The sequence below is a fragment of the Grampus griseus genome (genome assembly GCF_964374135.1).
Source record: "Grampus griseus genome assembly, chromosome: 3".
Lineage (NCBI taxonomy): Eukaryota > Metazoa > Chordata > Mammalia > Artiodactyla > Delphinidae > Grampus > Grampus griseus.
In genome coordinates, this window is record NC_139019.1 from 42239629 (window position 1) to 42256301 (window position 16673).

Consider the following 16673-nt stretch of genomic DNA (forward strand, 5'->3'; position numbering starts at 1 on the left):
GGGCACGAACCCATGTCCCCTGCATCAGCAGGCAGACTCTCAACCACTGCGCCACCAGGGAAGCCCATGAGTCAGATTTTTTAAAAATATTACTTTTTAAAACATTGAAGTATAGTTGATTTACAGTATTGTGTTGGTTTCAGGTGTACGGCAAAGTGATTTGGTTATACACATATATATGTATATATCTATGTTCCTTTTTTAAAATTCTTTTCCATTATAGTTTATTATAAAATATTAAATCTAGTTCTCTATGCTGTACAGTAAAACCCTGTTTATCTAATTTATATATGGTAGTGTGCCTTTGTTAATCCCATACTCCCAATTTATCCCTCCCCCACCCTTACCCTTTGGTAAAGTAAGTTACTTTTTAAACTTCACTTTCTATTATTCTTTTGTAATTCCATAGAAAATATCCCAGATACAGCAGGGGATAGAGGGAGAATTCTCCAAGTATTTTCCCATTTATTTAAAGCCCTTAGGACTTTTAGCTGGGCTCAGATTATTCAATATGACTTTGAACAAGACTGCTACCCACACTGTGAGCTTAAACATTGCCACCAGGACTTCCCTGGTAGTCCAGTGGTTAAGACTTCACCTTCCAGGGTAGGAGGTGCGGGTTCACTCCCTGGTCAGGGAGCTAAGATCCCACATGCTAAGATCCCACATGCCTCAGGTTCAAAAACTCCAGAACATAAAACAGAAGCAGTATTGTAACAAATTCAATAAAGACCTTAAAAATGGTTCACATAAAAAAAAATCTTAAAAGAAAATATTGGGGGCTTCCCTGGTGGCGCAGTGGTTGAGAGTCCGCCTGCCGATGCAGGGGACGCGGGTTCGTGCCCCGGTCTGGGAGGATCCCACATGCCACGGAGCGGCTGGGCCCGTGAGCCATGGCCGCTGAGCTTGCGCGTCTGGAGCCCGTGCTCCGCAACGGGAGAGGCAAGCCCCAACTGTTGTTGCTGTTGTTTTCAGTGTGGTTCTGATTTATGTTTTAAAAGGATTCTTAACATAACCTCCTACCCCCTGTGTTGCTACCACATACTTGAATCTTCTTGCAATTGAATTATCCTTGCCTTTCCCTTAGCTCTCTTTTAAAAGGGGTGAGACCTGTTTTGCTAATATTTTGGAACCAACAAATAGACTAAATATCAAAAGTATATTTAGTGGAAGAAGTAGGAATTTAAGTGATGAAAGTGATAATTGTGGGGTAGTTGCAACACCTTTAGTAGTTTGCAGGGCTGAGCTGTGTGACCAAAGAGCACGTAGTGTAAGAGGAGATGGGTAGAGGTGATAGGGGCTATCCTCTGTGCTTTTAAATTGCAGAATACATCTTGAATGAAATTTATTTCCATTTCACTTATTACTTGGAAGAGTATGATTCCTTTTGCTATCGATACATAGAATCTTTTCAAGAGACCTGGTGTTATTTTTACCACCTTAAGTATACCAAAATTAAAATGTAGACTGTTATCTTTGGAAGTACAGAATTAATCTTTATTTTACAAATACACTGCTTTAATTTTTACAACAAACTTAAATGGCTGTCATACATGAGACGTTTTTCATTTTGATTTACTGAATCCACAGTAGATTTTCCAGTGAGTCATAGAGTAAAAATTCTTGGGGCTTCCCTGGTGGCACAGTGGTTAAGAATCCGCCTTCCAGTGCAGGGAACGCGGGTTCAAGCCCCGGTCCGGAAATATCCCACATGCCATGGAGCACCTAAGCCCATGTGCCACAACTCTGAGCCCACGTGCCACAACTACTGAAGCCCGTGCACCTAGAGCCCATGCTCTGCAACAAGAAGCCTGCACACCGTAACAAAGAGTAGTTCCCGTTCGCCGTAACTAGAGAAAGCCCACACGCAGAAATGAAAACCCAACACAGCCAAAAATAAATAAATAAATTTACAAAAGCAAACAAAGAACAAACAGTATTTCCCTCATGGGGTTGTGAGAATCAACAACAACAACAAAAAAAATGTTTTTTAAAAAAATACAAAACAGTAAAAATTCTAGGATTTCTGGCTTCCCTGGTGGTGCAGTGGTTAAGAATCTGCCTGCCAACGCAGGGGCACGGGTTCGAGCCCTGGTCTGGGAAGATCCCACATGCCACAGAGCAACTAAGCCCGTGTGGAGCAACTAAGCCTGTGTGCCACAACTACTGAGCCTGTGCTCTAGAGCCCATGCACCACAACAAGAGAAGCCACCTCAGTAAGAAGCCCACACACCTCAATGAAGAGCAGCCCCCGCTTGTCACAACTAATGAAACCCCACGCACAGCAACGAAGACCCAACGCATCCAAAAATTAATTAATTATTTATTTTAATTCTAGGATTTCACTGTTCCTTTACTGGAAAGAAAAATGGAAAGAGAAATGCAGATTTAATTTTAATCCTTTTGTTTAGTTTCATTAATAGATAATGCCATGGTTAATAGCAGGAGCTGTGGAGTTAGACATGGGTTTGAATACAGACTGCTTCAGCCTTAGTTTGCTCTTTTATGCAATTGGAATAATATCTAGTTCATCCAAATCATGAAAATTAAATGAGATCATTTATGTTAAATTCTCAGTAAGTGCTTGTTTTAATTAATGATAGTAATGCCATACATCAGTAAAGCCATTTAAACTTTAACCTTTTGTAAAATTTGCTCAGTACTGGGAGTAGCAGTCCATTTCCCCATCACTCACAGGTCTGTATCTATTGCACGTTTTATATGATACAAATATAATTTTGGAACCCCATCGCCCCTCTCCCTCAAAAGGGGGAAGTTGATTGCAGACTGTCTTAAGAGTTTATGGGCATATCTCACATGCGGTTTCCTAAGATACTGAGGCTTTCTTATGGCGGTACACTGCAGGAAAACCAGCTTATTATACTGAGGTTCCTCTACTTTTTGATTGGTGTGCAAGATATACTTTCCTTAATTTGGGAAAAAGTGGGCTGCACCTAAACTAACTTCCTGGAGTGGTATATATCTGTATTTAGAGTCCTAGATATAAAACACATGTGATTTCTTACTAGATACAAAACACATGTGATTTCTGTCTCTCAAACTTTTGATTCATTAGTTAAGTTGCCTGAGAACAGAAATGATTTGGAGTGGAGGATGGGGGCAGTATTTAAGCATCAGGCAGAATCTTTGTGTATCATCTCTCCATAAACAACTCCTGTCAGTGCTTATTTAGTATTCCACTGATACCTGCAGTGTTACTTTGTAACTTTTGGTAAGGCAGCAAGATTAGCATTTCAGTGTATATTTTTCCTTTTCATATAACCTCTTATTGACTTTAGTCTGCCACATTTTTTAAATCATATCTTCTTCTGATAATGTTTACTCTTATAACGTGTTCAGAATAGCCTTCTATTCTCAAATGAAAGGAATACAGTTCATGTAAAAAGTAATGCAGTTCATTTAAAAATAACCAGGATAATGCAATATGCCTAAGAGAGTATAAAAGACCAGAAGTTAGAGGTAAAAACAAAAAGCAAAGAAAAGATAAAAAATTCCAAAGAACATATCTCAATACTTCAGCAGACTTTTCGGCAGATCTGACTCTGGTGTCACTAAAAATAAGCAATTAATACAAATAAATAGGCTTAGAGGAGGAGGACATGGTCTGCAAACTCTGGGTCTCCTCACACATCCCTGATAACATTTCAGTCTCTTCCTATAGCTAATTTTTCATCCAACTTTTTAAATGTCTAAATGTATCTTACTTAAAATGTGGTGCCCAGAGGTAAATAGTATTTTCTATGGGAGGTCTGACCAGGGACAAGTACAATGGAAGTATTGTTATTGCTCTTGTTGACTTTTCTAAGAAAGAGAGAAGTCAAGTGCAAGGAGAGCTGTAGAGAGGAGTGTCACAGTTGGTGCCAGATGTTGACCCAGTAGATTGCATGCTAAAAGTTCTTCGCACAAATTGACCTAAGCCCCCTTTCTACAAACGCAAGTGCAGGAACTTAATAATAGTATATGTTATAGAGATACATATATCCTGTTTTTTAAACATATGGTTAAAAAATTATGGATTTAGGTTTTTTACCAAAATTATTTATGAAATTATAGTCTTCATCAACAGATGGAAATTTATATGTATGTATTTACTTTGGAAAGATTCCTGAGCATCTGGAGATGAAATGAGATGGTTTGTTCATTGTTAAGGATGAGGGAAATCCTGGAACTGGACCTTAGGGTTCTAATGTTTGGTCCTGCTCCCATGTGGCATGTGATTTGGGTCAGGTCTCCTAATTGTGATTCGAGTCCCAGAAGAATAATATAGATATTATAGCAACTATTTTGAATACTTAAAAGCGTTAGGAGGCTCAGATTAAATAATTTTAAAAACTGCTTTTTCTCCTATAAAGTTCTCACCACATGTGAGCTGCCCTTGCCGTCATACACCCTCAGTTAGCTCCGTCTCTTAGGGTTTCAGCTTGAGTCCAGATGTTCTGTGGAGCTAATTCTTGCTCATTCTGCCCTGCAACCCTCCTCTATTATGATAAAAATAAAAAAGCTGCCAGCCACCATGTAGTTGTTCTCTATCTCTTTACAGATGGGAAATGCTGTTAAGTTGACTTTTTTTTTTTCTCTTGGCTCTCTTGGCAAAAAGTCTCTTGACTTTTTTCTTTTTCTCTTTTCTGAATGCATATTGTTTGTTCTATTCTGGTACACCCCTCATACCCCAAGATTATTCTTTCATACCTCAGTTCTATAAATCTGAACACAAGAAATCCTCAGTGATGGGAAGAAGAGTCAAGAGTTGCCTGGAAGGCATATTCTGTTCCAAAAAGAAGTCATTGTCTAGGACTAACAGTGAAATGAAATAGGACGAAGTCCTCCTGTCATTGGAAGTGGTTGTACCTTCTGCAGGAAAGGACTCATGGATAAACTCCGCGTTGAAGCCCTGGGGGCCAGGCTATACTGGATACTAAGGATGTAAGGGTGTCCAGGCGAGGGTTGGCTCACAGAAGCTCATAGAAAAACTTGAGGGGCACAGAGGTAAGCTGAGGCTGGCAAGGCTGGTAAGGGTTCTTGAAACTGAGTCTGCAGGAAGGAAGTCCCTTGAGGCAGAGTTCTCTAGTGATCAGCTCACAGGAGCAGGATGCAGGGTTACAGTGTGCCAGTGGAAATTAGGAGCTGCCTATGACGCAGGTGGGTACTCTTCAGAGGGAAGGAAGAGAAGTGACTTCTAAATACTTTCTTTAAATTATTTTTTCTTTTTTTACTTTTAAAATGGGATGCCTCCTAAGTGAATCTTTAAGTTGGTGTCATCTACTTAGAATAGATGCAGAAAGGAAAAGACCTGGGAAATTGGAGAGAGAAACAAACTTTTAATAGTTTTTTGTTTGTTTGTTTTTAGTCAGAAGATCTAACTTGGTGACGACATCTTTCCCTTCTGTCTCCATGTAGTAGATTGGATTTGTTGTTGTGTATAAGGATGACTGTGTGGGGTGGGAATTCAGCCAGAAGTTGGACATGCGTGGGGTATTAAGGAGGGTTCAGAAATCAAAAACTTTGCTTATTCCCATGCCTGATATCATGGTCCTAGGCTATCACATTTACCTTTTTCCATCTTTCCAAAAAAATAAATTAACAACCTAAATGCCTAAAAGAGTGCAAAAGACCAGAAGTTAGCGGGAGCAGTCTGTGAGAAGGTTGAAGATGATAATTTTAAAATAATAATAATAATACAGTAATATCCTTCCTCAGTGTTTACAGTTTGCTATACTGTTAGCTAAGTACTTTCCATATGTTCTGTCAGCCTCTAATTATAGCCTTGTGGGGTATGGCTACTATTGTTATCCTCATTTTGTGAGTAAAGAAACTGAAGCACACAGGTTAAATACAGGAGTTTGGTCAATGGAATAGAATTGAGAGTCCAGAAATAAACCCATATATCTGTGGTGCTGCTGTGATAGTTGATAGCCACATGCAAAAAAAGTGAATTTGGACCCTTACCTCACACCATATACACAGATTAACTGAAAATGGATGAAAGTCCTAAATAAACAGCTGAAACCATAAAACTCTGAAGAAAACATAGCTAAAAATCTACATAACCTTAGATTTGGCAGTGGTTTCTTACATAAGATACCAAAAGTACAAGCAACAAAAGAAAAAATAAATAAATTGGATTTTATCTAAACTTTAAAACTTTTGCACTTCAATATATACCAACAATAAAGTGAAAAGAAAACCCACAGAGTGGGAGAAAATATTTGTAAATCATGTAACTGATAAGGGTCTAGTATCCAGAATATATAAAGACCACTTACAACTCAGCAACAAAAAAAACAAACAATATAATTTCTTTTACTAAACATCTTTATTGGAGTATAATTGCTTTACAATGGTGTGTTAGTTTCTCCTTTATAAAAAATGAATCAGCTATACATATACATATGTCCCCATATCTACTCCCTCTTGCGTCTCCCTCCCACCCTCCCCATCCCATCCCTCTAGGTGGTCACAGGGCATCAAGCTGATCTCCCTGTGCTGTGTGGCTGCTTCCCACTATCTATTTTACATTTGGTAGTGTATGAATGTTCATGCCACTCTCTCACTTCATCCCAGCTTACCCTTCCCCCACCCCGTGTCCTCAAGTCCATTCTGTAGGTCTGCATCTTTATTCCTGTCCTGCCCCTAGGTTCTTCAGAACCTTTTTTTCCCCCCCATATATATGTGTTATCATACGGTATTTGTTTTTCTCTTTCTGACTTCACTCTGTATGACAGACTCTAGGTCCATCCACCTCACTACAAATAACTCAATTACATTTCTTTTTATGGCTGAGTAATATTCCATTGTATATATGTGCCACCTCTTTATCCATTCATTTGTCAGTGGACACTTAGGTTGCTTCCATGTCCTGGCTGTTGTAAATACAGCTGCAATGAAAATTGTGGTACATGACTTGTTTTGAATTATGGTTTTCTCAGGGTATATGCCCAGTAGTGGGATTGCTGGATCGTATGGTAGTTCTATTTTTAGTTTTTTAAGGAACCTCCATACTGTTCTCCATAGTGTCTGTATCAATTGACATTCCCACCAACAGTGCAAGAGGGTTCCCTTTTCTCCACACCCTCTCCAGCATTTATTGTTTGTAGATTTTTTGATGATGCCTATTCTGACTGGTGTGAGGTAATACCTCACTGTAGTTTTGATTTGCATTTCTCTAATGATTAGCGGTGTTGAGTGTCTTTTCATATGTTTGTTGGCAATCTGTATATCTTCTTTGGAGAAATGTCGATTTAGGTCTTCTGGCCACTTTTGGATTGGGTTGTTTGTTTTTTTGATATTGAGCTGCATGAGCTGCGTGTAAATTTTGGAGATTAATCCTTTGTCAATTGCTTCCTTTGCAAATATTTTCTCCCATTCTGAGGGTTGTCTTTTCATCTCGTTTATGTATTCCTTTGCTGTGCAAAAGCTTTTAACCTTCATTAAGTTCCATTTGTTTATTTTTGTTTTTATTTCCATTTCTCTAGGAGGTGGGTCAAAAAGGATCTTGCTGTGATTTATGTCATAGAGTGTTCGGCCTATGTTTTCCTCTGAGAGTTTTATAGTTTCTGGCCTTACATTTAGGTCTTTAATCCATTTTGACTTTTACTTTTGTGTGTGGTGTTAGGGAGTGTTCTGATTTCATTCTTCTACATGAAGCTGTCCAGTTTTCCCAGCACCACTTATTGAAGAGGCTGTCTTTTCTCCATTGTATACTGTTGCCTCCTTTATCAGAGATAAGGTGACCATATGTGTGTGTTTATCTCTGGGCTTTCTATCCTGTTCCATTGATCTATATTTCTGTTTTTGTGTCAGTACCATACTGTCTTGATTACTGTAGCTTTGTAGTATAGTCCGAAGTCTGGGAGCCTGATTCATCCAGTTCCATTTTTCTTTCTCAAGATTGCTTTGGCTATTCGGGGTCTTCCGTGTTTCCATACAAATTGTGAAATTTTTTGTTCTAGTTCTGTGAAAAATGCCATTGGTAGTTTGATAGGGATTGCATTGAATCTGTAGATTGTGTTGTGTAGTCATTTTCACAATGTTGATTTTCCCAATCCAAGAACATAGTATATCTTTCCATCTGTTTGTTTCATCTTTATTTTCTTTCATCAGTGTCTTATAGTTTTCTGCATACAGGTCTGTTGTCGCTTTAGGTAGGTTTATTCCTAGGTATTTTATTCTGTTTGTTGCAGTGGTAAATGGGAGTGTTTCCTTAATTTCTCTTTCAGGTTTCATCCTTAGTGAATAGGAATGCAAGAGATTTCTGTGCATTAATTTTGTATCCTACTACTTTACCAAATTCATTGATTAGCTCTAGTAGTTTTCTGGTAGCATCTTTAGGATTCTCTATGTATAGTGTCATGTGACCTGCAAACAGTGACAGCTTTACTTCTTCTTTTCCGATTTGGATTCCTTTTATTTCTTTTTCATCTCTGATTGCTGTGGCTAAAACTTCCATAACTATGTTAAATAATAGTGGTGAGTTTGGACATCTTGTCTTGTTCCTGATCTTAAAGGAAATGGTTTCAGCTTTTCACCATTGAGAACGATGTTGGCTGTGGGTTTATCATATATGACCTTTATTATGTTGAGGTAAGTTCCCTCTGTGCCTACTTTCTGGAGGGTTTTTATCATAAATCGGTGTTGAATTTTGTCAAAAGCTTTTTCTGCATCTATTGAGATGATCATATGGTTTATCACACTGCTTGATTTGCGTATATTGAAGAATCCTTGCATTCCTGGGATAAACCCCACTTGATCATGGTGTATGATCCTTTTAATGTGCTGTTGGATTCTGTTTGCTAGTATTTTGTTGAGGAGTTTTGGCATCTATGTTCATCAGTGATACTGGCCTCTAGTTTTCTTTCTTTGTGACATCTTTTTCTGGTTTTGGTATCAGGGTGGTGGTGGCCTTGTAAAAAGAGTTTGGAAGTGTTCCTCCCTCTGCTATATTTTGGAAGAGTTTGAGAAGGGAGGTGTTAGCTCTTCTCTAAATGTTTGTTAGAATTTGGCTGTGAAGCCATCTGGTGCTGTGCTTTTGTTTGTTGGAAGATTTTTAATCACAGTCTCAGTTTCAGTGCTTGTCTGTTGGTCTGTTTGTATTTTCTATTTCTTCCTGGTTCGGTCTCGGAAGGTTGTACTTTTCTATGAATTTGTCCATTTCTCCAGGTTTTCCATTTTATTGGCATAGAGTTGCTTGTAGTAATCTCTCACAATCCTTTGTATTTCTACAGTGTCGATTGTTACTTCTTCATATCTCATTCTACTGATTTGAGTCTTCTCCCTTTTTTTCTTCATGAGTCTGGCTAATGGTTTATCCATTTTGTTTATCTTCTCAAAGAACCAGCTTTTAATTTTATTGATCTTTGATGTCATTTTCTTCATTTCTTTTTCATTTATTTCTGATCTGATCTTTATGATTTCTTTCCTTCTGCTAACTTTGGTTTTTTTTTTTGTTCTTCTTTCTCTCATTGCTTTAGGTGTAAGGTTAGGTTGTTTATCTGAGATGTTTCTTGTTTCTTGAGGTAGGATTGTAGTGCTTGCTATAAACCTCCCTCGTAGAACTGCTTTTGCTGCATCCCATAGGTTTTGGGTCATCGTGTTTTAATTGTCATTTGTTTCTAGGTATTTTTTTGATTTCCAATTTGATTTCTTTAGTGCTCTCTTGGTTATTTAGTAGTGTATTGTTTGGCCTCCATATGTTTGTTGTTTTGCAGATTTTTTCCTGTAATTGATATCTCGTTCCATAGCATCGTGGTCAGAAAAGATAACTTGAAACGATTTCAGTTTTCTTAAATTTACCAAGACTTGATTTGTGACACAGGATATGATCTATCCTGGAGAATGTTCCAGGAGCACTTGAGAAGAAAGTGTATTCTGTTGTTTTTGGATGGAAGGTCCTACAAATATCAATTAAGTCCCTCTTGTTTAGTGTATCATTTAAAGCTTGTGTTTCTTTATTAATTTTCATTTTGGATGATCTGTCCATTGGTGAAAGTGGGGTGTTAAAGTTCCCTACTATGATTGTGTTACTGTCGGTTTCCCCTTTTTTGGTTGTTAGCATTTGCCTTATGTATTGAGGTGCTCCTATGTTGGTTGCATAAATATTTACAATTATATGTTCTTGGATTGATCCCTTGCTCATTATGTAGTGTCCTTCTTTGTCTCTTGTAACATTCTTTATTTTAAAGTCTATTTTATCTGATATGAGTATTGCTACTCTGGCTTTCTTTTGATTTCCATTTGCATGGAATATCATTCTCCATCCCCTCACTTTCAGTCTGTATGTGTCTCTAGGTCAGAAGTGGGTCTCTTGTAGACAGCATATGTACAGGTCTTGTTTTTGTATCCATTCAGCCAGTCTGTGTCTTTTGGTTGGAGCATTTAATCCATTTACATTTAAGGTAGTTATCGATATGTACGTTCCTATTACCATTTTGTTAATTGTTTGGGGTTTGTTATTGTAGGTCTTTTCCTTCTCTTGTGTTTCTTGCCTAGAGAAGTTCCTTTAGCATTTGTTGTAAAGCTGGTTTGGTGGTGCTGATTTCTCTTAGCTTTTGCTTTTCTGTAAAGGTTTTAATTTCTCTGTCGAATCGGAATGAGATCCTTGCTGGGTAGGGAGTAATCTTGGTTTTAGGTTTTTCCCTTTCACCACTTTAAATATGTCCTGCCAGTCCCTTCTGGCTTACAGAGTTGCTGCTGAAAGATCTGCTGTTAAACTTATGGGGATTCCCTTGTATGTTATTTGTTGTTTTTCCCTTGCTGCTTTTAATATTTTTTTTGTATTTAATTTTTGATCATTCAGTTAATATGTGTCTTGTCTTGTTTCTCCTTGGATTTATCCTGTATAGGACTCTGCACTTCTGGAGTTGACTATTTCCTTTCCCATATTAGGGAACTTTTCAAATATAATCTCTTCAAATATTTTCTCAGTCCATTTCTTTTTCTCCTCTTCTTCTGGGACCCCCTATAATTCGAATAGTGGTGCGTTTAATGTTGTCCCAGAGGTCTCTGAGACTGTCCTCAATTCTTTTCATTCTTTTTCATTTATTCTGCCTGTCGTAGTTATTTCCACTGTTTTATCTTCCAGGTCACTTATCCATTCTTCTACCTCAGTTATTCTGCTACTGATTCCTTGTAGAGAATTTTTAATTTCATTTATTGTGTTGTTCATCATTGTTTGTTTGCTCTTTAGTTCCTCTAGGTCCTTGTTCAAAATTTCCTGTATTTTCTCCATTCTCTTTCCAAGATTTTGGATTGTCTCTGCTGTCATTACTCTGAATTCTTTTTCAGGTTGACAGCCTATTTCCTCTTCATTTGTTTGGTCTGGTGGGTTTTTACCTTGCTCCTTCATCTGTTGTGTGTTTCTCTGTGTTCTCATTTTGGTTAACTTACTGTGTTTGGGGTCTCCTTTTCGCAGGTTGCAGGTTCGTAGTTCCTGTTGTTTTTGGTGTCTGTCCCCAGTGGGTAAGGCTGGTTCAGTGGATTGTGTAGGCTTCCTGGTGGAGGGGACTGGTGCCCATGTTCTGGTGGATGTGGCTGGATCTTGTCTTTCTGGTGGGCAGGACCGTGTGTGGTGGTGTGTTTTGGGGTGTCTGTGACTTTATGATTTTAGGCAGCCTCTCTGCTAATGGGTGGTGTTGTGTTCCTGTCTTGCTAGTTGTTTGGCATAGGGTGTCCAGCACTGTAGCTTGCTGTTTGTTCAGTGGAACTGGGTCTTAGTATTGAGATGGAGATCTCTGGGAGAGCTTTCGCCATTTGATATTACATGGAGCCTGGAAGTCTCTGGTGGACCAGTGTCATTAACTCGTCTCTCCCACCTCAGAGGCACAGGCCTGAAACATGGCCAGAGCACCAAGACCCTGTCAGCCACATGGCTTGTGTTACTGCAAAAATTATCCCGGTCCTCAGAACAGTCTCTCTACAGCTTTGAGTGGAATTCAAAGTTCAGTGCAATTCGTGTAAAAACAAGCAACCCAAGTTCATAGGTCACACTGGTTTCCATCCACAGTGTTCAGGGTCCATGGAACTCCTGACCTGCTAGTATTGGAGGGTCTCTTGCAGGGGCAAGGAGTGGCTTGGCTCACCATGGGGACAAGGACAGTGACCCTAATTTTTAAATGGACAAAAGATCTGAATAGACATTTTTGCAAAGAAGATATATAAGTACATGAAGAAGATATATAAGTACATCTTTTCATATAAGTATATGAAAAGATGGTCGACATCATTAGGGAAATGCATATCATAACCATAGCAAGATACCTCACACTCACTAGGATGGGTATTTTTTTTTTTTTAGGTAATTAACAGAATGGTGTGGTTGTTGTAAAAAATAGTTTAGCACTTCCCCAGCAATTTAAATATAGAATTACTGTAAGACCCAGCAATGCCATCCATTCATGGCATATAAGCAAAAGAATTGGAAATACGTTCAAACAGAAACTGGTGCATGAATGTTCATAGCAGCATTACTCACGGTAGCCAAAAGGTAGAAATAATCCAAATGTCCATCAACTGGTAAACAAAATGGTGTACCCATATAGTGTGATATTGTTCCACCATTAAAAGAAATGAAGTACTGATACATGCCACAACATGGATGAACTTTGAGAAGATTATGCTAAGTGAAGGAAGCCAAAGACAAAAGCCACACATTGTATGATTCCATATATATGGAATATCTAGAATAGGCAAATTCATGCAGACAGAAAGGTTGCCAGGGTCTGGTGGAGGAAAGAATGAGTAGTGTTTGCTTAAAGGGTATGGAGTTTTGGGGTAGTGAAAATATTCTAGAACTACGTGGTAGTGATGGTTTCATATATTGTTAGTGTACTACATGTCATTAATAGTGAATTTTATGTGTGGTTTACCCAAGTAAAAATAGTGTTTGTTCACAGTGGGAAAGAGGCATAATGGAATGAGTGAGGATGGGAGGTCAGCACTAGCTGCAAGAATTGGAGCAGGGAATGGCATCAGAGATGGTTAGATTAACTAAAAGGACAGTTGCTGAAAGGGGCTAGTGTTTTGGCCACTGACTGAGTAGAGAGATAACTATGGTTGAATTTCCTGTCTTCTGTTTTAGGAGACATAGTCCCAGGTGGTGGAGGAAGCCTGATGACATTAACAAACTGGGTTTTTTGCTGAGTTAAAGCGGCATATTAGAAGATCCAAAATAGTGCTGTCCAGTAGAACTTTCTGTGGAAATATTCTCTCTGTGCTTTTCAAGTACTGAAGTCAACAGCCACATATGGCTGTTGAGCATTTGAAATGGTGCTACTGCAATTTAAGAGCTAAATGATTAATTTTATTTAATTTTAATTATTTTAAATTTAACTAGCCACATAGTGTCTACTGGGTATTATACTGGAAGGTGCTGATATGGAACATTTCTACCATAATACAAAGTTTTACAGGGCAGTGCTTGTTCAACAGTGTAGGTCTAGAATTCTCAGAAATAGTCTTCTCCCCCTATCCACAGGAGAGAATTAACTTACCAGACAAAACCACTCCAGTTCAGAATCACTTTGAGGTCACAGTGAGTTGGGGAACTGTGAGAAGAAATAGAGAAGGTGAACCTTAATGGGGAAGGGAGAAACTAGACAGCATGTCTTATGGTTGTCTCTGAATCTTTTCCTCAAAGCTTCTAACCTAAGCGGTCTGAATTTGTTCCCTACAATTGTAGTAGTAAAAAAAGATGTATCTTTGGTATAATTTACATAAGATGTATAATTTTGTGATGTTGTGTATGTGTTTTATTTACTTACAGAGGTAAAGAACTCAGAAGAACAGTATAATAAAATAGTAATACCAAATGAAGAAAGTGTAGTCATCTATTATAAGATTAGGCAGCAGCTTGCCAAATTGGGTAAAGAAATTGAAGAATATATTCACAAACCAAAATATTGCTTACCATTTCTACAACCAGGTCGTTTGGTAAAGGTATGTCATTATTTTTGTCATAAATTATTTCAATATTTAATATTTTTTGCATGAAGCTTTCAATTTTTTTTCTTATCTTGGTAAAATACAGTAGTTTTTTTAATCTATATTAATTTTATTCTTTTACCTGTTTCATGTGGCACTGATGAAGGAGGGGTCATGTGAAGGCCTTTTAATCGCTACTGATTTTCATTTGGGGGGATATAAATTGAAGTGGACAGTTTTGGAATTAACATGAAATATTTCCAGTTACGAAATGCTGTCCCAGAGTAACGCAGTTTTAAGACCTGGATGAATTCATTAGCTATAAAAGACCTCAGATATTCTCCAAACAAATACACCATATCATTTTTAACATTTATTTGCCAACTGAGAAATTCCTGTTATTGCTGTTCTAGAATCCCTTGAAATTTGGCAGAGATTTCTTTCTGTAGGGTTAATTTCTTTTTTTTTTCTTTTTTTTTAAGTTTAACAATGATCTTTCAAAAAAACATTTTATCAGGAAGACTCAAAGTTTTATTAGCCTGTAATGTGGGCATGATATCTAAATTGCCTTTTGGACATAAACATTCCTTTTTACTTGCTTTACTTTCTTTTCAGGTAAAGAATGAAGGAGACGATTTTGGCTGGGGTGTAGTGGTGAATTTCTCAAAAAAATCAAATGTTAAGGTAAACTGTTGTCCTAAAAGTGGAATTGTATGTAAATTTTTAGTGAAATGTGTTTTCAGGCTCAGGAAATTGATCAGATTAGAAATACCATTACCAAAAAAAAAAAAGAAAGAAAAAAAGAAATAGCATTACCTTAAGAGAAACTGTAATAAATTCTATATAAGGAATTAATTTTTTGAATAATCATAAATTTTATCCTTAAAGTGGTATGGTTATTTTCCTAACACTATCACAGATTTTAATTTCATGACAGTTTTACATTTATTCTCTGAGTTCACCAGTCCTTTTTATAAACTTACTGTTTAAATTGAATATTAGAAAAAATTAGCATTTGACACTGAAAATTGGAATTTTGATTCAGGTATATGTTAGAGACATAAAAGAAAGAACTTAGGAAAGCTGGTTAATTTTACTTACTCTCTCTACATGAAGGCAATAATAAAGTTGCTTTTGGTCATTATTAATATAAATACTTTGAAGAGATTACGTATACATAAAGTCAAGGATGATTTTGATAATTTGTTAGAAAAATGATTACCTCAAAATTAAATCAGCCTTCCCTTCTATTATATTTTCTTTACCTGCAGTAGGCACCAACCAACAGGTGCCAATATATGACCTCAGGCAGGACATTCTGAATCTTCATGCCTGTTTTTTCTTTTCTTTAAAATGAAGGGTTTGCATGAGATGATCTCATGATTTTGTTGTCATTAACTTCTTTGTCCTGCCTATGTGTAAAGGCAATTGAGAATTAAGCTTTGGGATTGAAAGTTAGTCCTGAAATATGTAAATGAACTTTGAGATACTGAAGCCATTTGTTGTGGAGAAATAATTAAGTTCATAGGTTTGTGAAAGGAGTTTTGATTAATGATCTATGATTAATCCCACTGAATAGATTATTACCATTTTCATAATTTACAGGAATGTTTTTCAAAGTATTGTCACACTCATTGTCTCATTTGATTCTAATTTAAGAAGCATTCATTGACCATAGACACAATTCCTGTACTCACTCATTTTATGAACAGAGGCAAGCAGATAATGAAAATTTAAGGCAGATTATGAAATACTTCAGTAAAGATATAAGCAAAGTGCATTTGGAGCAGGAGGAGGAAGAAATTTTGTCTGAGCTATTAGAGATGGCACCTGAGAAGGAAGAGAATTTAAAATTTTAAATGGAACCTTGAACACTAAGTAGAATTTCATTTGATGGATATTCACTGGTGGAAGTAGTATGCAGCAGGCACAGAACATTTCAGGTGAAGGGAAAGAGTAAAATAAAAAGTATTGAGGTTAATCATGGAAAGTATTTAAAATACAGATTTTGAGTATGTTGGGTCTAGATTTAAATATTTGAAAGCAGTGGCAGGCCATTGAAGGTTAATCGGTTGGTTGATTGGTTTGCTTGGGGTTTTTTTTTCTTCCAGTTTTATTGAGATACAGTTGAAATACAGCATTATATAAATTTAAAGTGTACAATGTAATGATTTGACTTACATACATCATGAAATGATTACCACAGTACATTGAGTGAACACCCATCATCGCATATAGATACATTAAAGAAATTTTAAAACTCTTTTTTCCTTGTGATGAGAATTCTTAGCATTTACTCTCTTAACTTTCATGTATAGCAGCACTGTTATGTTACAATTATATTATAAGATTATAATTAATGGCACTGTTGATTACATTTATCACGTTGTACGTTATATCCCTAGTATTTATTTATTTTATAACTAGAAGTTTATATCTTTTTATTACTTTCATCTAATTCCCCCTTCCCCTACCCCTGCCTCTGAAAACCACAAATCTGATCTCTCTGTTTATGAGTGTGTTTGTTTTGGGAGCATAATTGACTGACAACACTGTTAGTTCCTATTATACAACATAATGATATATTCTGTACATTTCAAAATGTTCATAGTGATAATTCTAGTTGTCACCAGGAAAAGATATTACATAGACTATATTCCCCACACTGTACATTTCTTGCCTGTGACTCATTTATTTAGTAACTGAAAGTTTGTACCTCTTAATCTCCCTCACCTATT

At 37.1% G+C, this 16673-nt stretch overlaps 1 protein-coding gene across 2 annotated transcripts in view; it reads left to right on the forward strand.

Moving 5' to 3' along the window:
* MTREX (Mtr4 exosome RNA helicase) overlaps positions 1-16673 on the forward strand; it is a 137449-nt gene that overhangs the window by 67220 nt on the left and 53556 nt on the right. For both annotated transcript variants that reach the window (XM_082650023.1, XM_082650024.1), the window contains 2 exons: positions 13778-13950; positions 14551-14619. In XM_082650023.1, coding sequence (XP_082506149.1) covers positions 13778-13950; positions 14551-14619 — 242 coding nt within the window. The remainder of the gene's footprint in view (positions 1-13777; positions 13951-14550; positions 14620-16673) is intronic.